This window comes from Lissotriton helveticus, chromosome 2_1 (genome assembly GCF_964261635.1).
Source record: "Lissotriton helveticus chromosome 2_1, aLisHel1.1, whole genome shotgun sequence".
In the NCBI taxonomy this organism is placed as follows: Eukaryota; Metazoa; Chordata; class Amphibia; order Caudata; family Salamandridae; genus Lissotriton; species Lissotriton helveticus.
The window spans coordinates 539,800,345-539,824,701 of record NC_136059.1 but is presented as its reverse complement, the minus strand read 5'-3'; the positions used below and the strand labels follow the sequence as shown (position 1 = coordinate 539,824,701).

Below are 24,357 nucleotides of genomic sequence, written 5' to 3'. Positions count from 1 at the left end.
AAACGAATGGTGGTATCATGGGGTATTTCAAGGTACGGGAAGAATTGGCAATTGAAAATGGAATTATTGTTATGGGTGACAAATGTGTGCCTCTATTTAAAATGAGAGAGAAAATTATCGAATTAGCTCACGAATGACACATGGGCCTTTCAAGCACGAGGGGGTGGATTAAAGAGAGTTTCTGAAGACCTGGTATTGATAGTTGTGTTGAACGACAAGTGAGATTATGTGTTAAATGTGCCCTCAGTGATAAATCCACCAGAGCTTTGTGCAATGATCCGCAACCTATTTAGTTCCCTGATGCACCTTGGTGTAAGTTAGGTATTGATATAATTGGTCCCTTTGCTGTCTTACCCAGAAAAAAGGCTTTTGCCATTGTATTAATTGACTATTACTCCAAGTGGCCAGAGATGAAGATGGTAAAGGATGTAGCTTCTGAAAGGGTGATTGAATTTTTTGGATGTAGTCTTCTGTAGGGAGGGTATTTCCCCAAGAATATTACTGGCAATGGTCTTCAATTTACCAATAAAAGCATTAAGGATTTCTTTGTGAGGTGTTTGTGATACATAGAAGAATTGCGTTATTCCATCCAGAAGCAAATGACCGAGTGTAAAGGTTTAACCACGTGGTTAAAGAAGCTATCCAAGTGTCTATTAAGGGTGCTCTCAATTGGAGAAATGCTTTACAATCTATGCTTTTGGCATATAGAACTTTACCCAATTCTGTTACTTCAGTAAGTCCTTTTGAATTGTTGATGGGATGCAAACCAGGATCTAGGTTGGTACCTTGGTGGTTAAAGATGAAAAAGAACAAAGTCAACGAGGCTGCTGAGTTAGATTTTGTAGAGATTCAATGCAGAATGGAGCAATATAAGCTTCAGATGAAACAGGATTTGAGGACTAGGAAAAATAGTGTGAGTAAACAAAAAGTGTACGTTGGGGGACATGGTTTGTGTTAGGAAATCCAGGACCGCTGGTAAAGGGTGTTACAAAAGGGGGTGGTGATGGACGGAGCATCTGAAACAATCAAACACTCACACCCAGTCAAAAGATCTGGGTTTGATCCATCACCGTTCTTTAGCCCACTCTGCCACCCCAGTTCAGACATGGCTATATGCAAATCAGCCTGGGAACAGTCCAGCCCGAACTGCCAAGCCATGCCTTCCCTGGACCGGACACAAGCTTCCGAGGACCGGTTTCTGGCATTCCAGCCGTCTTCAGCCCGGCTTGCTTGAATCCAGTGGCTAAACAACGGTGATGGATTAAACCCAGATCTTTTGACTGGGTGCGAGTGTTTGATTGGTTCAGATGCTCCGTCCATCACCACCCCATTTTATACCACTTTTGGCCGCCATAAGTGTGGCAGGGTATGCTCAGCAAGCCGGTCTGAAGACGGCTGTAATGCCAGAAACCGGTCCTCGGAAGCTTGTTTCCGGTCCAGGGAAGGCATGGCTTGGCAGTTCGGGCTGGACTTTTCCCATGAGTCACAGGGTCAGACTGATTTGCATATAGCCATGTCTGAACTGGGGTGGCAGAGTGGGCTAAAGAACAGTGATGGAGGGGTTTCTTCACGTGTGAACAAGACAAGTGTTATTGTCGAAACGCGTAGCGTGTCGCTGGAAAAATAAACCCTTTATGCTGCAATTTTCCGAGTGCATCTTATGCTTGTAAGCAAACTTGTGGATTATATATATATATATATATATATATATATATATATATATATATATATATACACACACACACACACACACATACCTATGGTCGCCCCCCTTTGAAGACAAAAAAATAATTGGTCTCACAGAGATAACCGCCAAAATAATTGAAAAGACAAGATGGATTGACAAAATTATGCCTCTTCCTCTATAGAATAATTCGATAGTATGTTATAAAATACATTCAGAACTGATTAAATGGTTAGTGAACGAAAATAATTATGTTCTCATCCTTAAGCCCTTCGAAGAGAAGGAGAGTTTACGTTTCACACTCCTCAATATTGCATTTACCAGTTTGGAAGTAATCAAAGATAAACACAAACTCCTGTGAAGTGATGCCAATATAAAATTTATACAAATAATTCATGTATTTACATTCCGTGATGCTCCACCACACCTCTTTTCTCGCAAAGTAGCCATATCGGTGAAATCTTCTCTTTATGTCCTCTTCGCCAATTTATTTATCTGTCTGTGATTGTTTCTGTTCTGTTCCCTTCTTTGGACCGTATGACTAAGTCCTAGTTTATCATGTTTTCAAGTTTTTGGTAAATCAGTAGCCCAACGTAAGCATCGGTAGCAGCATACAACTTCTGGGCATCACGGAGTGGAAACTGGTCCCAGTTACTACAACGAACACCATCTTCCTTCAAAATCTTCTTCTGGAAGAGGTGCTTAATCAATCCATTTAGACTCCACCTTTCTTTGCACTTCAGCTTTTGGTTTGCAAGATCACTCAACTCAACAAAACTCTTCAATCTGATGTCAAAGTCACTAAATATCTTCCACTGGTCCCCTTCAATCCCAACACCAACCTTTTTTAGAGTTTCATCTTCTAGCAGTCTTTTCAAGCCTTTGGGGAAGACAGACATACAGGAGATATGGAACAAGTAGCATTTCTTCTCAGATATGCAAAGCTGAACCAAGGCAACCTTCCCTACTTTTCCTTTTGAGGCGATTGGAGACCATTCGATGTCGAATCCAACCGCAGCACCATCAGGAAGGCTCATTCTAATGTCCTCAGACAGGAAGGAGCAGTCACTTGATTCATAGCTGTAAATAATGCTACCGGGAAATTTCAGGATAGGAAGACCATCCTCGAGCGCATTGGCTTTAAAACAACCTTTCTTTTTGTCATCCGCTGTATCTACCCTGGCCGCAGACATCCACAGGGGTAGTTCACGCTGTCGAGCAGTCATGGTCTCCCTTTATCTTTAACTTTTAGAGACAAGGTTCCGCTCTGAGTCGACTCACCCCAAAATGACCGCACCCCGCCTACATTACGTATCCTTGCGGCGAGAATTGGAGAAGAAAGAAAAAGGAAACAATGAAGTACCTCAAGCGTGGTGCGATAATGTGAGATATTAAAAAAAAAATCTGTAACGATCCCAATAATTACATATAAATCGACTAATAGCGATAAATCATAAAAATCTAGATCAGTGGGATAGAAAACTAGATAACCCGATAAGAGTTATTTTCGTATTTTTGTTTGCTAAAATACAAGTTTGGTTGAGTAAGTAATTGTCCTTATTTTCCCAGCACTGGCTCTTAATAAAAGTTACCCCAATCCTCAATGGCTGCCAAGTTAGTGTCTACTTGAGAAGGGCGTGATTCGCTGTCATCGTTGCAATAAAAAGTCTAACCGGAAAGGGCAGGGCTGACTGCAAATAATGCGGCCATGTTCAATTGAAACAGCAAGACTCTGATTAAAGTTTTTGTATGGAGCGACCTCGACCCGAAGATATTGGAGCGCTTAACATGAGCGCCAGTTACATTACACAAGGAAATATTCATGTTTTTGTAGGACAACGTATAGAGCGCTTGCGTTCATTACAACAAACAGTTATTCACCTTTGTTGACTAAAACACGCTATAAAACATGAAAAAGGTGTAGACTTTCATTACATGTCGGTTTAAGAGCGCTGGAATTTAATATTCTGACGTTTTGGAAAATAAGTTTTTCTTGTGTTGGACCTCGTGCAGCAAGCAGGGGAAATCCTCTTATAGCCAGAAGTGCTTTTCCTTCTTTGTTAGAACCCTCTTATGACGTTATGCCCAGTCCTCTTTCTCTGTTTCTTGTTCGAGCGTTCCTTGCCAGAGCGCCTGCGCACTAGGCTTACAGCCTTTCTCCATCTTGCGGTGAGTTCTGTTTAGGGTGTTCAGCAGAGTTGCAGTCTTTCATAGCCCTCTGGGCTGCAGCGCTCCTGGCACTGGGCACGCCTGATGTGCGCTCCAGGCTGTGGAGAGGAGGATGTATCCAAACTCCCCGAAGCTGGGCCGTGCACCCTACCCTGCGCAGGTCGGTGACTTACTGGGTAAAATGCCCCTGTCGCTGGGCCCTGCCATCATTGCCCAGCACCAGAAACAGCTCATGGAGTTGAAGAACACAAGGTGAGGACCGTCTGGATAAAAAGCGTAAAAGGATAAGGGTGTTTGCGGGGAACTGGGTAATATAGAAGGTCTGTGAAGAGTGACTCCCTGGGGCTTGTGAGTTGAGAGCCCACAAGAAGTGCTTGGCAAGTGACATTGGATGGCCAGTTCTGGCGTTAGTTTAGGTGGAATGCTGTTGATGAGTGTGATGGGGGTTATGTTACTGCTGAACGCGAGAGACCGAGACCTTTTAAAGCTTCACAAACAATAACAAAACTTTGGCTACTCGCCAAAGCGTATGTTCATGGCTTTATGATACCATTGAAAAAAACTATTACACAATGGTTCATTGTACATGTTTATTTGGGTGTGTTTTTTGTTATGAAGTTAGTTTTCGCAATTCTTACGGTTAGAGCCAGACGGAGAAAGATTTTCTTTAGATATAGAATATTTGAGGACCGTTTAATATGATCTATTTGTCCAAAAAACGCGGCTTTAGAAATCCACTTGTCCTGTAAAAAAAAAAACCCACTTGTCCTTTTTAGTCCCTTATGGTGAGGTGAACTATGAAAGCTTCAGCCTTCTGATTAAATCTTCATCACAAGATATATTCCCACTTGTTTGGCGATTCATTTACAATATTTTTAGACTCACTTCGCACAACTAACTGGATACTACCCTTCACCATATGGCTCATACGTTCTGTAATGTCAGTGTACTGGGGATTATAGAGTCCTTAATGATGTTTAATACCATTAACCTCCAAAACCTCCTTCATTCACCTAGAGGTGAGCTGAGTTGAACACCATTGTCCGTTGCCAAAGTATTTGGAAAGTCTTCTCTCCTAAAAATCTCTTGCAAGCCATTAATAGTAGCTTAATAGAAACCTTCTTCATAAATCTGACTTCTACCCATTTTGAAAAAACATTAACAAGTACCATGGCAAATCTCAATTTATGTTTCACGCCTGCTAATGGATCTATAAAATCCATACACACATTGTGCCATGCTTCTTTGGGATCTTTTATATCACTCCATTCAATTGCACACCTACCATGAGTCTTTTTTCACCTTCTTTGCAATCCACCCATTGAGCAGTTTAAGCATCAATCCCTGGCAACCAAAAGTTTTCTTTCGCACTCCTCTGTGTTATGGCTTGACCAAAATTACTTCATGCGCTAATTGAATGATTTTTCGTACATGGTACAAATCTGTTGCCCCTCACTGAGACACTCTTCCCACTGATGGATAATTCATCTAAAATTTTGACAAATGGCCTCACTGAAGGAGCAATTGTGCTCTCAATTTTGCACACTTCTTTTAAAATTTCCCTTTTTTTCATCTCTTGTAATTCTTTTTTTGTGAGAACTCCCACACCACTTTGCAGAGCACCCTCTAATCACGCCACTGCACCCTCTTTGTTTATCATTGCCAACAATCTTCCAGTCAATAGCTAAATGGGAAAGAGTATCCACCTTGGCTTTGCGCCAATTGTGTATGTGTTCAAGAATGTACTGGAAATCTTGCAAATGTGCCGCCAACCTTCCTAACTCTTTTTGACCCCCGTACCCCCCCCCCCCCCCTCCCCGGGTCAGAACTTTAATCAAAGGTTTGTGGTCCATTTTCAGTTTGAAACTCACCCCCATAAATATGTTCTGCATACCAAACGGCTGTTAATGTCTCCCACTCAATTACAGTCATTTTTCTCAGTCTTTGTCAAAGAACGCAATGCAAAAGCAACTGTCTGCTCTACACCACTATGAAGTTGTAACAAGGTGCTCCATATAGGAGAGATACTTGAGACCTATTGTCTGTCTGTGTGTTAAAAAAAAAATTGCGTATTTTCTGCTCCACTGTGATTGATTATTGGAACATTTTAGTAACGTTTTTGACCATGTATATACTGTGACTGAGCCTATGTGGGTGGGGGAAGAGATTGGTATCGAGGATTTTGCATGCAAATGGAGTTGCGGTATAGCACGCTTAACTAATGTCAGTATTGTGTCTTGGAAATGTCAATAAAATACTATATTTAAAAAAAGACAGCACCCACACCAGTGGCACTAGTCTCCACTGTAAGAATTATATTTATCTTGATATTAAAGGGAACCAAAATTCCTGCTGCACATATTTCCAGATTTGATATTATCCACGTCTTTGCTGTTCTATACCCCACCTGAAAAGACTCCTTTTTTTCAACAGCAATTTTCTTAGTTCAAAATTTTCAACTAATAAGGCATAATATTCTACGAGTCCCATACATGACCGCAACTGGTCCTTATCTTTGGGTAGAGGATATGATTTTATGACCTGCAATAAGTCTCTCTAAGGCTTTACTCCCTCTCCTGAAATTGTATGTCCCAAGTATTCCATTTCTTTGCTAACGAATACACACTTTTTCTTGCGAAGAGTAAGCCCTACATCCAGCACTTCAATTGTGGCTCTGTACACTAAAATGTAATCTTGAAAACAAATTTCATTTGTAAAGCCCTTAAATATTTGTAACATCATCCGTTGGAACACACTGGCTGCTGAAAATAATCCAAATGGGATTCTTGTGAAGCAGAAAGTCCCTTCTAAAGTGATGGAAGTCATAAAGGTCCCTTGAATTCTCTTGCAAGAGAATCTGGTCATAAGCACTCTTCAGGTCAGACTTTGAAAAGTACTTACAACCATTGAGGAATAGTAGCAACTCATTGGTATCGGGTAAAGGGAAATTATCAGTGATAATGTTGTGGTTAACCCTGCGAAGGTCCATATAAAATCTCAAACGCCCGTCAGACTTCTGCATTATGACCACAGTAGATATCCAGTTGGAAGCCTGCACAGGCTCAATTATTCCCTCCTTCACCACCTCATTCTTCATATAATTAACTTCCTCCCTAACCACTATAGGAACTTTTCTAATCTTGTGCTTCACAGGCACAGCTCCTGGTTGGACTCGGATCTCATTCACATACCCTTTTAATTCAGCCAAATCCTCCAAAACACTTCCTTCACACCACTCAAAACCTCTTAAATGTTTCTTTCTTCTATTCTCATGACTTGTTGTGGGGTTCACAATTATATTTAGGTCATGTTGCTGCGTCCAGCCTATGATAGGAGGCCCACTTTCATCAACGTGTACTTTTCCTTCTGTTTTCCAGGTCTTAAATTCGATGGTAGTGAAAAAATAACCAAATATATCAATCTCCTCTCCCTGATACCCCTCTGGGCAAATACCCTTTCGAAGGATACTCAAGTTAGACCATGTTTTATGAAAGATGCCTTTTAGAATGATAGTATAACTGGAACCTATATCCACCATAAGTTCAATATCTTTCCCCAACACAGTAAACCATGCTTTGGGTCTATTCTTTCTCCTTTTACCCCGATCATCATCACATAAGCTCAAAATACAGTCATGAATAGACTATCCACATTCTTCACTCATTACAGCTAAATTTGATTTGGATCAATACTTACACATGCATACCAAATGGCCCTTGCTGTCACATTTCCTACACACTTTACCAATAGCATAGTATGATTTGGAATCACTCCCATGAAAGTTGCTACCACATCTGTTGCATGTTTTTGTAATGCGTTTCTCCCTGAAGTTTTCTGTTGTCTTATTTTTTCCTACTGCCCCCACACTATTCCTTATCTTATCCTCACCAACTAACTACTTTAGCATCCTCTTTATCTCCTGAACGAGTACCTGCACGGTTGTTCTTTTCCCTCATACAAAATTTGGACTCTTCTTCAACCTTTGCCATCTCAATAGCGTCTTTCAATGTGAGATTTTTGGCCGGCCACAGACTTTTTTTGTATTTGTCTACTTTTACATAGCACTTTGAGCTGATCCCTTATTAACTTATTAGCCATACCTCCAACTTGACGAGTCACAGACAATTCTCTCAACCTTGACACAAATTCATTAATTGTTTCTCCAATACTTTGTGTTGGAGTATAAAACATATATTTTGCCATTACCACATCGTTTCTTTGGCAAATCTATAACTTCATCTAGTTCTTTCTTCCCTTAACACATCTGATATTTTGAAACCATTATCCAATGCTTCCAGAGGAAACTTGAACACTCTTTGGCCCTCAAAACCCAAAGAACTTAAGTGAATTGTCTTTTTCCTCTCCGAGATTAATTCATGGTTATCCAGAGCCAATAAGTCATTATCTAACATATAAATCCAGTCTTCCCGCTGGATAACTGGTGCTCCTTGATTAGACAGAAAGGGAAGTGGCGCCGTTATTGTTACTTGTTCCATGTCTCTCTCTCTTTGAGAATACAGAATTAAAACGAGCTCTTTGTAGCAAAAGGTGTGCGAGTCACTGTGCTTGTTCTTAACAAAAATGTTTTGCCCTTCTGGTAAATGGTTTGCGCGTCACTGCCCTTGATTCTCACAATGTTATTTTTCCTTTGTTATTCCTTTCTTTTATTTAGTCTCTCTTTTTCCCCCTTCCGTAAGGCACTGTTGTAAAATGAGTAAACGTTGTTCTGTTTGAAGAGGTGTGCGCATCACTGTATAACTGTTTTGAAAATAAGTAATCGCCATGTGACAGTGCAATTTTAATGGTTGCCTTGAATTTGGTGTGCACGTCATCGTTCTGTTTGAAGAGGTGTGCGCATCACTGTATAACTGTTTTGAAAATAAGTAATCGCCATGGGACAGTGCAATTTTAATGGTTGCCTTGAATTTGGTGTGCACGTCATCGCGCTTCTTTCAGCTTCCAACTCCTGAGCTGTGTGGTATCATCTTTAAATGAATAGAGCACCTCCCCTTTAACCCCTTCCAAGCTCATGACGAGCTCAGCTCGTCATGTAGTACACTGCTTGTGTGCTCATGACGAGCTGAGCTCGTCATGAACAATGGGAATCTTGGATCTGCAGCACAGAGGATGAATTGCTGTAGCATTCATGTGGTTAAGCTGTACGACGTTAAGGTGTGCGCGCTCTTTCGTTCAATGTTTTTGCATACAATAAGTGAGAATTCTGTCAGGATCAGAAGTAGCCTCAAATTTGGTAAGTTCTGCAAACAAGTGTACATGTTTTTGTGTTGGAGCTACTGTCTGAAATGTGCTTTGAGTCTACACGTCACTGCATTTCCTTACGGGGTTGGCCTTAATAGTAAAGGCTTTACATCAGTGAATCAATTGCAAGTTTGAACCATTTACGCATACAAGTATAAATCTTTCTTTAGTAGCAGACAATCCTTTCACAGATTTGTACTGTAAACTGGTAGCCAAACGATTAGTGCTTCAGTGGGTTTGGGCTACTTGTCCATCGGACAAAGTAAACCTGAACACTTGTTGCCCTTGGCCCCAAGCAAAATGTTTGGGGCATCGGTATACAGGAATTCCCCACCATGATATTTGGGTGACATGATTGCCCCCTTGCTAATGAGTATATCCAAATATGATAGGGCATGCCTAAATGCAAGCAGGGTGCCTGAGGTGTACCTGTGACATAAACAGTGCTCTCTCTGTAATGAATCAACATTTATAATTTTTTAAATGTCGGTTATTTCTACATCATCTAATGGAGTGGGTCAAAAACATGATCCATTTTAAGAAACCAAATCCTTACCAGCGTGTTGGCACTTCTTTTAGCTCTCTGTTTTTACTATCTCTCCATGGTCTTATGGAAGTCTGCTGATATCCAGTTGCTCTGTGTCTTGCGAGGAACTAATAGGGATGGTGGTTAACTAGTGTACTGAAATTGTCCTGATTAAGACCTTGTTAACCTGTGGTAGAGAACTGAAATTGCGTCAATTATTTGCTCACATATTGTACATAAGAGGAACATATAGATGCATATTATAGGATATGTTTTCACTTACAGAGAACTGTTGAGCCGGTCTAGAAATAGTTTAATGTAACATTTTATCTCATTATTTGCACCTTACACTATGGCATCAACCGCTGTATCACCTGTACTTTGTAAATGCTTTTCTATATCTCATACTTATCCATATAAATATGCTGGTGAACTGACCTTGTATTGATCATGTACCAATACAGTGACCTGTTCATTTCACAGTAGGCCTCTATCTGCCTCACTCATTAAGGAAAGGTGTCAGGCTTGGTAATGAAGGGGGATTTACATCAAAAGGCATTGTGCCTAGAATTAGAATTGTTCTTAGAATTTGAAAAGTCTGATGGCCAGGCAGAAATTTTAACGTGTGTATTAAAGAGAACACACTTTCTTGTGGATTTTTTTTTTTTGGAGTTATTGGTCTGCCTCTGATCACATCTTCAGCTTTCACACCCTGATGTTTGTATATTTTATATTACTACAAAAGAAAATATTTTATTGTGGAACATGATTAAGAAAGCTTATTCGGAGATGAGATAGATTGTCAAAGTTAACAATGTGGAATGGACATTCATTCATGCAAAGTGCTTCTGAGTGAACCATGTTGTCTAATCAGTTTTAACTAGTTGCTTGTCCCAAGTTGCTTGCAAACGGGTTGGACAGATCGTCTCTTTTATCTGCTGATTTGGTGCTTCTGTAACTCAAAAACTCTCATATGCCTGTCCCTATATATTATGGGGTTGAGAACCCCTGGTTATTTGGCAAATGTGTTTAACTGAACAGAGGGTATGTTACATCCTTCTGTCTGTTAGTGCTAATGACAGTCACACTTTTAGAAAAATAGCTGGTAATCTAAAATCAAGGTATGTGTATGCATGTAATCCATGTGTTAATCTTGCACCTCTCTCTATCCTTCTCTAGTGAAAAAAGGGGGAGGGGAGGTTGGCAGCGCCTCACGGGAGCAACACCCGGGGGAGGATATGGCAGACTGGTACTCGCCTGGATCCTCACGTTCTCATCATCAGCAGCTGCCAATCTGAAACTAAACAGGGGTAAAGGCTGTGCAAAAGAAACAAGCATTTACAATGCAACAGGTCTCGCATTTATGCAAGTTTAAGCTATTGGCATTGGAAATGACAATGCCTTTTATATATGTTTTAAAAAACAAAACCAAAATAAAAGGAATTGTCATTTACAATGCCAATAGCTCAAAATCGTAAAATGCGAGACCTATTGCATTGCAAATGCTTGTTTCTTTTTGTGATTAGCATTAGCCAATAGGTCTGCATCTGCATTGGTATATCCAAAAGGCGATACCTATTGGGTTTGTCAATGCTTGTCTTCTATTGGCATAGGTTTTGTTTGAGTTCTGTCCCAGATCAGATGTTAATGCCCATTAAGTGAACTGCACATGCGTTTTCTTGCACGTGTAGATGACGTGCCGGTTGCCTATGACCAGAAGGGGGTCACTGTTTCTCCACACAAAACGTAGTCAGCGTCCGCGACTATGCAGAGCTGTACATTTAGAATGATAATTACTTTTTAAATGATACCAGCCGCGCGTCTGTTAACGGTGAAAAGCAAGTTGCGATAGCAGCAGCAAAAAAAAGAGCATTCCGAGTAGCACAACATAAAATGAGGATACAGAGCAAGCCGTGAGCGTGCGCATCCCGGAAGTTCGGAAGCGTCACGCCTGTCGTGGGGCGGGACTTCCGTCTGCCGCGAAGCCCGCGCCCACGGAGTGGATGGCCCAGGAGCAGTCGTGACGCACAGCAGAAGTCAGGAGTGGCGGCTGTGGCCGCTGACACGGTAAGTGGGGCGGGGTGGGGGGCGGCGGCGGTATGTGTGCCTGTGTGCGCGTGTGTGTATGCCTGTGTGCCTGCGTGTGTGTGTGTGTTTGCCTGCGTGTGTGTGTGCGTGTTTGTGTGTGCATGCGTGAGTGTGGCTGTGTGTGTGTGCGCGCGTGATTGACAGAGGCGAGAGGCTTACTTGCGGGATGGAGCTTCCGAGGCAGGGGATGTGCACGTCGGCGTGCGCGCCCTCGACGAGGAATCTGAGACAGCGAGGCTCGTGCTTGTACGCTGTCTCAGATTCCTCCAAACACGCCAACAAAAGGTCCATCGCTACGCTCGACCTAAAAACTCTGTGTGTTATCAGTGTATGTGACCCAATAGCGGTACACCCAACCTCCTGTGTTCGAGGTTTGGTCCCACCACCATAAAAAGAGCTGAGCTATACTAGCCACTGTAACTTTATTCTATGCTGTATGCCCGTTCTGATTAAAAGTAACCAACATGTTTCATCGCCGATTTCATCAGGGTTTTTTTGTTGTTGGGTCAGCGTGAATCCAGCACGTCTTTATTCTCCCTTCATTTTACCTGTGGTGATACATAGAATAAAAACACACATACACATACATGTACTCACTGTGTCTCGAATGGAGGTGATACATTATGCTAATGCAAGGCTCCCTCAATGGAGTGAGCACCTCCGTGCACTACTTGAAGACCATTGGTCTAATTCCATATAAATCAAAAAATATCAAATGTTAATGCCAAACGTAGCTTTTAAACAGCTGTCACATTTTATTCATGTGTGACCGATGAAAATCCATGAATTTATCCACAAAATAAACTGCATTCCCTGGGTGAATGAGTTGCAATCATTAAATTATTGCACATCACATTATGCATCCCAATGCATTTCGGGACCAGCCCTTCCTCAGGGGACAGATCTAAGGAAACAATCCAAATGAAAACGTTTCAATATCCTATACCGATAACTCCTAACTTGAAAGCATATATCTCACAAACTACATTATACTGTGTATTCATACACGTGAATAAAATAAAATACGTCATGTGAAACAATAACGTTATCATGAATGCATATATAAACATGCTGAATAAACGTGCTAATGCTGATAACAATAAAGCTGGACATAATTGTAACCAAACTAAGTTCGCCACAAACAAGAGTGAAAGTGCAGGTGCTCGAAATATCCCACAGTGAACATGCTCCGTTTTCAGGAGAAAAATGTGTGTTACAAACAAATGTAACCAGTACGTTTAAAATACCCTCGTGCAATACAGTCTGTGCCTGTCAACAGACAGGGGCTGAATAACAATCCCCCACTCGGTACTTACAGATTGCGGATGAACAAGCGACTCAGCAAGGAGTCGTAAAGAGCGGTGAATCGTCAAGAGTGTAAGAGCGTGAGTGCTCCTTAAGTCAAAGGTCCGTGAAAAATGCATGCAAGAAAGAAACGAAGGACTACCCCATGTGCTGCAAACACCAGTCATCACCATATTAGCGGCCATCTTAGAGTGGTGAAATAAACATAGAAGCACAAAACAATAAAAACACGCAAAAATGATGGATCAATCAACATGTAAAAGAACGAATCTGTAACAAACATATAGATACAAACTCCAGTACACATATAAAGCTGATGTGAAAACATGCAGAAATAATAGGTGCATCGACAGATAAACATACAAACATATAAAAGACATGTAGATACGGAGTTAAGCAAAGATATATTTAAAGATAACACAAAAATTCCATGCGGTCATTGAGACCGTTCGGTGCCATGGTGGACATAAAGCGGATCCAAAAGTTCTCTCTTTTCAATAGAGTGTTCTTGTTGTTGCTGGTGATTTTAACCTGCTCAAGAATTAGAAACTTCAATTGCGCCACACTATGTCTGTGTTCCAAAAAATGAGTAGCCACACTGGATTTCATGTTTTGTGTGCGTATATTGCTTTTATGTTCCAAGATTCGTACTCGAATCTTTCTCTCCGTGTGACCAATATAGCACTTGCCACAAGGGCATTTAAGCATATAGATGACATTGCTGCTATTGCACGTGGCATTGACTTTCAGTTTTATGGTATGTCCCTTCAAAGGATGAGTCGTTTTGTTGCCTGGGATACCATTCCCACAGTTACTACAATTGTAGCAGGGCTTTAGACCATTGTAAATAAGCGAGGATGAAGTTGCTGTTGGGTGGTTCAATAACTCCTTGACATTGCGGCCTCTAGTGAATGCAAACATGGGTGGTTGGTTAAACAAACCGTTGAAATCAGGTTCCATAACAAGGATGGGCCAATGTTTCCGAATGATGTGTTGAAACTGATTCGACAGTTTAGAATATTTCGAGACAACCACCATTCTGTCTGAAGTTTTTTTTGGTTTGGATTTCAAAAGTTGTGCTCTCACACATTTGTCAGTTCGCTGCATGGCTAGATCCAAGATGGGTGTGGGATAGCCCCGTGCTTTCAAACGTTCCAATGTGTTTCTGTGGGCTTGTTTACATTCCTGTTCTTTAGACACTATGCGTTTCACTCTTAACAGTTGTGCATAAGGTAAATTGTTTTTAAGGCCAGGTCGATGAAAACTGCTGTAGTGTAATATGGAGTTCCTATCGGTAGGTTTACGATAAATCGTCGTATACCAGTCTGTGATGTCACGATGTATTTCAACATCAAGGTAGTGGACGCATTTATCACTGTATTCCCAGGTGAACTGGATACGTTCATTAACGTTATTCCAAGACTCAAGAAAGGTGGTAAGGGTTTCAGTAGAGCCTGCCCATAGCAGGAAAATGTCATCTATGTACCGAAGGTACATTTTTCCATGTAGTAGCCAGTCATTTTGAGATAGAATATGAGACTCTTCAAACACTTGCATATAGATATTAGCATAACAAGGAGCTGCCGAATTTCCCATGGCAGTCCCGTTCAGTTGGAGTACCCATTTGTCTTGTACGTTGAAGTAGCTATGATATAAGGTGTACATAGTCAATTGCATCAGAAAGACTTGTAGGTCTTGATCCAAATTGGAAGTCATCAGTGTTTGTTCAATCGCTTCCATCCCTCCATCATGGGGGATGGAGGTATAGAGTGAACATACGTCCACCGTACACATAGTCAACTCGGTGTTTCTGAGGGTATTCATAATCGGTTCAAGTTTGACAAGAAAGTCTGTGGTATCACGTACATGTGACTTTGATTTCAGAACAAATGGTTGTAAATACTTATCCAGAAATTTACCCGTATTCTCATGGATGCTGCCTCTGGTAGACACAATTGGACGGAATGGAGGTTGGGTCGCATGCTTATGCATCTTTGGGAGCATATACATCGTGGGAGGTTTAGGGTTGATGGGAGTGAGATATCTTCTCGTCCTGTCGTCAATGGTGCCATTGTCAAAAGATGTATTGATAATTTCAATCAGTTTCTTTGAGAACTCTAAGGTAGGGTCTCCAGGTAGAAAATCATATACATTAGAATCATTAATGTGAGCCTCAATGTTTCGTTGGTAAAAGGCGGTATCCATAACCACTAATGCTCCACCTTTATCAGCATTCATGCAAGTAATCATAGGGTTATCCGCGAGATTCTTTAATATATCCCTTTCTTTTTTGGACCAGTTGCCATGTTTCACATGGGATAGGAAAGGTAAATGAGCTATTTCTTGTCTCACTAGATTCTCAAAGGCATCAATAATTTTGTGGCTCTGGGGAGCCAAAAAGGTACTATGCGGTCGGAGACCTCTCAGCATATCATCATCAAGTTTAGGCGTCTGGCAAATGTTCTCAAAGTAATGTCTCAAACGGATATTGCGTATCAGTTTGAAAGTACTGACTTCCAATTCCAAAGTGTTGGACGAAGTGGTTGGCACGAAGGATTGACCCTTTTGTAGTGTTTTGATTTCCAGAGTCGACAATGTGGTAGCCGAAATATTGATGACCAAATTGTCATCTGGTTTTATTTCCGTCTGTTGTTTCTCTTGGGTTTGGTTACGGGTAAGTTTTTTCCGGTTACCTCGGCGGGTTTTCCCCCCCCGGGGTCTCTTTGTTGTTGGCCCGGTTCTAAAAAATGAACCGCAGATTCAGTGGAGGTACTGGGTGTCTGAGCATCTACATCAGATGTCTCTCGGGTAGGACGATTTCTGTTTTCATCCTCCGAAGAAGAGGTCTCATTCCCTGAGAACGGATTATAGACTTTGTTAGGACGTCGGCGGGCATACACCTCTGCCCAGGTGTACACCTCGCCGAGCTTGTAGTCTATAGTGTCTCTTTTAAATTTCCGCAGTTTCCTCTCTTGTGTCTCCCTGGTGTGTTTTTCAATTTGAGACTGTAAATCTTCAAGCATCTTGGTAAATTCCTCGATTGGCATGGCTTCGTCCAGCTCCTTCTTTATGCTAGTGATCTCTTGTGCTAGTTCTTCTAGTGTCTTAGAAAGTTCCTCGACGATCAAGAGGATCAAGTCGAGGGAGCATTTATTGAGGATAGAGTACCAACGCTCAACAAATTTAACATTGTTCTTACATAGTAATGGTTTAAGCGGGACTCTTAAGCCCCGAGGGATCCTTTGTGCCCGATGGTACCGAATTAAGGTGCTGGCATGTAGTTTTTGGTTAGATTGTTTCCTTAGCAAGTATAATAATTGTCGGATGTTGCTCTCCGCACTTCGGGTGTTGCCCGTAGATGAGATATCATCTTGTATAAGCCCATAGATCTTGTCTGCATCTGCTGTTGTGAAAGCAAATGTACTCGCTTTCAAGTCGGTCATGCCAGAGACCACGTCGAAATTCATAATCAGAGCGTGCTGAGAACCAGTGGCAGAAAATAAGTATGAACAATCAAAGCGTGGGTACTCGCACAGCTGAAAGTAAATCGGGTAATGTCTTTTGAACCCTGAGTGTGCAACAGAGGAAACACTGTCTGCTCTAACAGTGTGAAAACCAAGGTACTAATGCAAGGCTCCCTCAATGGAGTGAGCACCTCCGTGCACTACTTGAAGACCATTGGTCTAATTCCATATAAATCAAAAAATATCAAATGTTAATGCCAAACGTAGTTTTTAAACAGCTGTCACATTTTATTCATGTGTGACCGATGAAAATCCATGAATTTATCCACAAAATAAACTGCATTCCCTGGGTGAATGAGTTGCAATCATTAAATTATTGCACATCACATTATGCATCCCAATGCATTTCGGGACCAGCCCTTCCTCAGGGGACAGATCTAAGGAAACAATCCAAATGAAAACGTTTCAATATCCTATACCGATAACTCCTAACTTGAAAGCATATATCTCACAAACTACATTATACTGTGTATTCATACACGTGAATAAAATAAAATACGTCATGTGAAACAATAACGTTATCATGAATGCATATATAAACATGCTGAATAAACGTGCTAATTCTGATAACAATAAAGCTGGACATAATTGTAACCAAACTAAGTTCGCCACAAACAAGAGTGAAAGTGCAGGTGCTCGAAATATCCCACAGTGAACATGCTCCGTTTTCAGGAGAAAAATGTGTGTTACAAACAAATGTAACCAGTACGTTTAAAATACCCTCGTGCAATACAGTCTGTGCCTGTCAACAGACAGGGGCTGAATAACAATCCCCCACTCGGTACTTACAGATTGCGGATGAACAAGCGACTCAGCAAGGAGTCGTCAAGAGCGGTGAATCGTCAAGAGTGTAAGAGCGTGAGTGCTCCTTAAGTCAAAGGTCCGTGAAAAATGCATGCAAGAAAGAAACGAAGGACTACCCCATGTGCTGCAAACACCAGTCATCACCATATTAGCGGCCATCTTAGAGTGGTGAAATAAACATAGAAGCACAAAACAATAAAAACACGCAAAAATGATGGATCAATCAACATGTAAAAGAACGAATCTGTAACAAACATATAGATACAAACTCCAGTACACATATAAAGCTGATGTGAAAACATGCAGAAATAATAGGTGCATCGACAGATAAACATACAAACATATAAAAGACATGTAGATACGGAGTTAAGCAAAGCTATATTTAAAGATAACACAAAAATTCCATGCGGTCATTGAGACCGTTCGGTGCCATGGTGGACATAAAGCGGATCCAAAAGTTCTCTCTTTTCAATAGTGTTCTTGTTGTTGCTGGTGATTTTAACCTGCTCAAGAATTAGAAACTTCAATTGCGCCACACTATGTCTGTGTTCCAAAAAATGAGTAGCCACACTGGATTTCATGTTTTGTGTGCGTATATTGCTTTTATGTTCCAAGATTCGTACTCGAATCTTTCTCTCCGTGTGACCAATATAGCACTTGCCACAAGGGCATTTAAGCATATAGATGACATTGCTGCTATTGCACGTGGCATTGACTTTCAGTTTTATGGTATGTCCCTTCAAAGGATGAGTCGTTTTGTTGCCTGGGATACAATTCCCACAGTTACTACAATTGTAGCAGGGCTTTAGACCATTGTAAATAAGCGAGGATGAAGTTGCTGTTGGGTGGTTCAATAACTCCTTGACATTGCGGCCTCTAGTGAATGCAAACATGGGTGGTTGGTTAAACAAACCGTTGAAATCAGGTTCCATAACAAGGATGGGCCAATGTTTCCGAATGATGTGTTGAAACTGATTCGACAGTTTAGAATATTTCGAGACAACCACCATTCTGTCTGAAGTTTTTTTTGGTTTGGATTTCAAAAGTTGTGCTCTCACACATTTGTCAGTTCGCTGCATGGCTAGATCCAAGATGGGTGTGGGATAGCCCCGTGCTTTCAAACGTTCCAATGTGTTTCTGAGGGCTTGTTTACATTCCTGTTCTTTAGACACTATGCGTTTCACTCTTAACAGTTGTGCATAAGGTAAATTGTTTTTAAGGCCAGGTCGATGAAAACTGCTGTAGTGTAATATGGAGTTCCTATCGGTAGGTTTACGATAAATCGTCGTATACCAGTCTGTGATGTCACGATGTATTTCAACATCAAGGTAGTGGACGCATTTATCACTGTATTCCCAGGTGAACTGGATACGTTCATTAACGTTATTCCAAGACTCAAGAAAGGTGGTAAGGGTTTCAGTAGAGCCTGCCCATAGCAGGAAAATGTCATCTATGTACCGAAGGTACATTTTTCCATGTAGTAGCCAGTCATTTTGAGATAGAATATGAGACTCTTCAAACACTTGCATATAGATATTAGCATAACAAGGAGCTGCCGAATTTCCCATGGCAGTCCCGTTCAGTTGGAGTACCCATTTGTCTTGTACGTTGAAGTAGCTATGATATAAGGTGTACATAGTCAATTGCATCAGAAAGACTTGTAGGTCTTGATCCAAATTGGAAGTCATCAGTGTTTGTTCAATCGCTTCCATCCCTCCATCATGGGGGATGGAGGTATAGAGTGAACATACGTCCACCGTACACATAGTCAACTCGGTGTTTCTGAGGGTATTCATAATCGGTTCAAGTTTGACAAGAAAGTCTGTGGTATCACGTACATGTGACTTTGATTTCAGAACAAATGGTTGTAAATACTTATCCAGAAATTTACCCGTATTCTCATGGATGCTGCCTCTGGTAGACACAATTGGACGGAATGGAGGTTGGGTCGCATGCTTATGCATCTTTGGGAGCATATACATCGTGGGAGGTTTAGGGTTGATGGGAGTGAGATATCTTCTCGTCCTGTCGTCAATGGTGCCATTGTCAAAAGATGTATTGATAATTTCAATCAGTTTCTTTGAGAACTCTAAGGTAGGGTCTCCAGGTAGAAAATCATATACATTAGAATCATTAATGTGAGCCTCAATGTTTCGTTGGTAAAAGGCGGTATCCATAACCACTAATGCTCCACCTTTATCAGCATTCATGCAAGTAATCATAGGGTTATCCGCGAGATTCTTTAATATATCCCTTTCTTTTTTGGACCAGTTGCCATGTTTCACATGGGATAGGAAAGGTAAATGAGCTATTTCTTGTCTCACTAGATTCTCAAAGGCATCAATAATTTTGTGGCTCTGGGGAGCCAAAAAGGTACTATGCGGTCGGAGACCTCTCAGCATATCATCATCAAGTTTAGGCGTCTGGCAAATGTTCTCAAAGTAATGTCTCAAACGGATATTGCGTATCAGTTTGAAAGTACTGACTTCCAATTCCAAAGTGTTGGACGAAGTGGTTGGCACGAAGGATTGACCCTTTTGTAGTGTTTTGATTTCCAGAGTCGACAATGTGGTAGCCGAAATATTGATGACCACATTGTCATCTGGTTTTATTTCCGTCTGTTGTTTCTCTTGGGTTTGGTTACGGGTAAGTTTTTTCCGGTTACCTCGGCGGGTTTTTCCCCCCCGGGGTCTCTTTGTTGTTGGCCCGGTTCTAAAAAATGAACCGCAGATTCAGTGGAGGTACTGGGTGTCTGAGCATCTACATCAGATGTCTCTCGGGTAGGACGATTTCTGTTTTCATCCTCAGAAGAAGAGGTCTCATTCCCTGAGAACGGATTATAGACTTTGTTAGGACGTCGGCGGGCATACACCTCTGCCCAGGTGTACACCTCGCCGAGCTTGTAGTCTATAGTGTCTCTTTTAAATTTCCGCAGTTTCCTCTCTTGTGTCTCCCTGGTGTGTTTTTCAATTTGAGACTGTAAATCTTCAAGCATCTTGGTAAATTCCTCGATTGGCATGGCTTCGTCCAGCTCCTTCTTTATGCTAGTGATCTCTTGTGCTAGTTCTTCTAGTGTCTTAGAAAGTTCCTCGACGATCAAGAGGATCAAGTCGAGGGAGCATTTATTGAGGATAGAGTACCAACGCTCAACAAATTTAACATTGTTCTTACATAGTAATGGTTTAAGCGGGACTCTTAAGCCCCGAGGGATCCTTTGTGCCCGATGGTACCGAATTAAGGTGCTGGCATGTAGTTTTTGGTTAGATTGTTTCCTTCGCAAGTATAATAATTGTCGGATGTTGCTCTCCGCACTTCGGGTGTTGCCCGTAGATGAGATATCATCTTGTATAAGCCCATAGATCTTGTCTGCATCTGCTGTTGTGAAAGCAAATGTACTCGCTTTCAAGTCGGTCATGCCAGAGACCGCGTCGAAATTCATAATCAGAGCGTGCTGAGAACCAGTGGCAGAAAATAAGTATGAACAATCAAAGCGTGGGTACTCGCACAGCTGAAAGTAAATCGGGTAATGTCTTTTGAACCCTGAGTGTGCAACAGAGGAAACACTGTCTGCTCTAACAGTGTGAAAACCAAGGTACTAATGCAAGGCTCCCTCAATGGAGTGAGCACCTCCGTGCACTACTTGAAGACCATTGGTCTAATTCCATATAAATCAAAAAATATCAAATGTTAATGCCAAACGTAGTTTTTAAACAGCTGTCACATTTTATTCATGTGTGACCGATGAAAATCCATGAATTTATCCACAAAATAAACTGCATTCCCTGGGTGAATGAGTTGCAATCATTAAATTATTGCACATCACATTATGCATCCCAATGCATTTCGGGACCAGCCCTTCCTCAGGGGACAGATCTAAGGAAACAATCCAAATGAAAACGTTTCAATATCCTATACCGATAACTCCTAACTTGAAAGCATATATCTCACAAACTACATTATACTGTGTATTCATACACGTAAATAAAATACGTCATGTGAAACAATAACGTTATCATGAATGCATATATAAACATGCTGAATAAACGTGCTAATGCTGATAACAATAAAGCTGGACATAATTGTAACCAAACTAAGTTCGCCACAAACAAGAGTGAAAGTGCAGGTGCTCGAAATATCCCACAGTGAACATGCTCCGTTTTCAGGAGAAAAATGTGTGTTACAAACAAATGTAACCAGTACGTTTAAAATACCCTCGTGCAATACAGTCTGTGCCTGTCAACAGACAGGGGCTGAATAACAATCCCCCACTCGGTACTTACAGATTGCGGATGAACAAGCGACTCAGCAAGGAGTCGTCAAGAGCGGTGAATCGTCAAGAGTGTAAGAGCGTGAGTGCTCCTTAAGTCAAAGGTCCGTGAAAAATGCATGCAAGAAAGAAACGAAGGACTACCCCATGTGCTGCAAACACCAGTCATCACCATATTAGCGGCCATCTTAGAGTGGTGAAATAAACATAGAAGCACAAAACAATAAAAACACGCAAAAATGATGGATCAATCAACATGTAAAAGAACGAATCTGTAACAAACATATAGATACAAACTCCAGTACAGCTCTACTGAAACCCTTACCACCTTTCTTGAGTCTTGGAATAACGTTAATGAACGTATCCAGTTCACCTGGGAATACAGTGATAAATGCGTCCACTACCTTGATGTTGAAATACATCGTGACATCACAGACTGGTATACGACGATTTATCGTAAACCTACCGATAGGAACTCCATATTACACTACAGCAGTTTTCATCGACCTGGCCTTAAAAACAATTTACCTTATGCACAACTGTTAAGAGTGAAACGCATAGTGTCTAAAGAACAGGAATGTAAACAAGCCCTCAGAAACACATTGGAACGTTTGAAAGCACGGGGCTATCCCACACCCATCTTGGATCTAGCCATGCAGCGAACTGACAAATGTGTGAGAGCACAACTTTTGAAATCCAAACCAAAAAAAACTTCAGACAGAATGGTGGTTGTCTCGAAATATTCTAAACTGTCGAATCAGTTTCAACACATCATTCGGAAACATTGGCCCATCCTTGTTATGGAACCTGATTTCAACGGTTTGTTTAACCAACCACCCATGTTTGCATTCACTAGAGGCCGCAATGTCAAGGAGTTATTGAACCACCCAACAGCAACTTCATCCTCGCTTATTTACAATGGTCTAAAGCCCTGCTACAATTGTAGTAACTGTGGGAATTGTATCCCAGGCAACAAAACGACTCATCCTTTGAAGGGACATACCATAAAACTGAAAGTCAATGCCACGTGCAATAGCAGCAATGTCATCTATATGCTTAAATGCCCTTGTGGCAAGTGCTATATTGGTCACACGGAGAGAAAGATTCGAGTACGAATCTTGGAACATAAAAGCAATATACGCACACAAAACATGAAATCCAGTGTGGCTACTCATTTTTTGGAACACAGACATAGTGTGGCGCAATTGAAGTTTCTAATTCTTGAGCAGGTTAAAATCACCAGCAACAACAAGAACACTCTATTGAAAAGAGAGAACTTTTGGATCCGCTTTATGTCCACCATGGCACCGAACGGTCTCAATGACCGCATGGAATTTTTGTGTTATCTTTAAATATATCTTTGCTTAACTCTGTATCTACATGTCTTTTATATGTTTATCTGTCGATGCACCTATTATTTCTGCATGTTTTCACATCAGCTTTATATGTGTACTGGAGTTTGTATCTATATGTTTGTTACAGATTCGTTCTTTTACATGTTGATTGATCCATCATTTTTGCGTGTTTTTATTGTTTTGTGCTTCTATGTTTATTTCACCACTCTAAGATGGCCGCTAATATGGTGATGACTGGTGTTTGCAGCACATGGGGTAGTCCTTCGTTTCTTTCTTGCATGCATTTTTCACGGACCTTTGACTTAAGGAGCACTCACGCTCTTACACTCTTGACGATTCACCGCTCTTGACGACTCCTTGCTGAGTCGCTTGTTCATCCGCAATCTGTAAGTACCGAGTGGGGGATTGTTATTCAGCCCCTGTCTGTTGACAGGCACAGACTGTATTGCACGAGGGTATTTTAAACGTACTGGTTACATTTGTTTGTAACACACATTTTTCTCCTGAAAACGGAGCATGTTCACTGTGGGATATTTCGAGCACCTGCACTTTCACTCTTGTTTGTGGCGAACTTAGTTTGGTTACAATTATGTCCAGCTTTATTGTTATCAGCATTAGCACGTTTATTCAGCATGTTTATATATGCATTCATGATAACGTTATTGTTTCACATGACGTATTTTATTTTATTCACGTGTATGAATACACAGTATAATGTAGTTTGTGAGATATATGCTTTCAAGTTAGGAGTTATCGGTATAGGATATTGAAACGTTTTCATTTGGATTGTTTCCTTAGATCTGTCCCCTGAGGAAGGGCTGGTCCCGAAATGCATTGGGATGCATAATGTGATGTGCAATAATTTAATGATTGCAACTCATTCACCCAGGGAATGCAGTTTATTTTGTGGATAAATTCATGGATTTTCATCGGTCACACATGAATAAAATGTGACAGCTGTTTAAAAACTACGTTTGGCATTAACATTTGATATTTTTTGATTTATATGGAATTAGACCAATGGTCTTCAAGTAGTGCACGGAGGTGCTCACTCCATTGAGGGAGCCTTGCATTAGTACCTTGGTTTTCACACTGTTAGAGCAGACAGTGTTTCCTCTGTTGCACACTCAGGGTTCAAAAGACATTACCCGATTTACTTTCAGCTGTGCGAGTACCCACGCTTTGATTGGTGATACATTATGCACACTACATTTGGTCATATTAATATCAACCATACATTACCAGGTAGCCTTGTGTGACTGAGCCTACCAGGCCCCCGTAGAAGAATTTGAAAAGGACGGACCCTTTATCAGGTTATGGGTTCCTCAGACCGCCCTACGGTCGGTATCTAAAAAATGAATGTGATTAGGTTAAGT

General features: G+C 41.2%; 1 protein-coding gene across 1 annotated transcript in view; it reads left to right on the top strand.

Annotated features, from left to right (window-relative positions):
* The first annotated feature begins 3,830 nt into the window (after nt 1-3,830).
* Nucleotides 3,831-24,357, top strand: part of TENT2 (terminal nucleotidyltransferase 2) — a 583,214-nt gene continuing 562,687 nt past the window's right edge. The window contains exon 1 of the mRNA XM_078677766.1: nt 3,831-4,105. Coding sequence (XP_078533892.1) covers nt 3,966-4,105 — 140 coding nt within the window. The 5' untranslated portion in view covers nt 3,831-3,965. The remainder of the gene's footprint in view (nt 4,106-24,357) is intronic.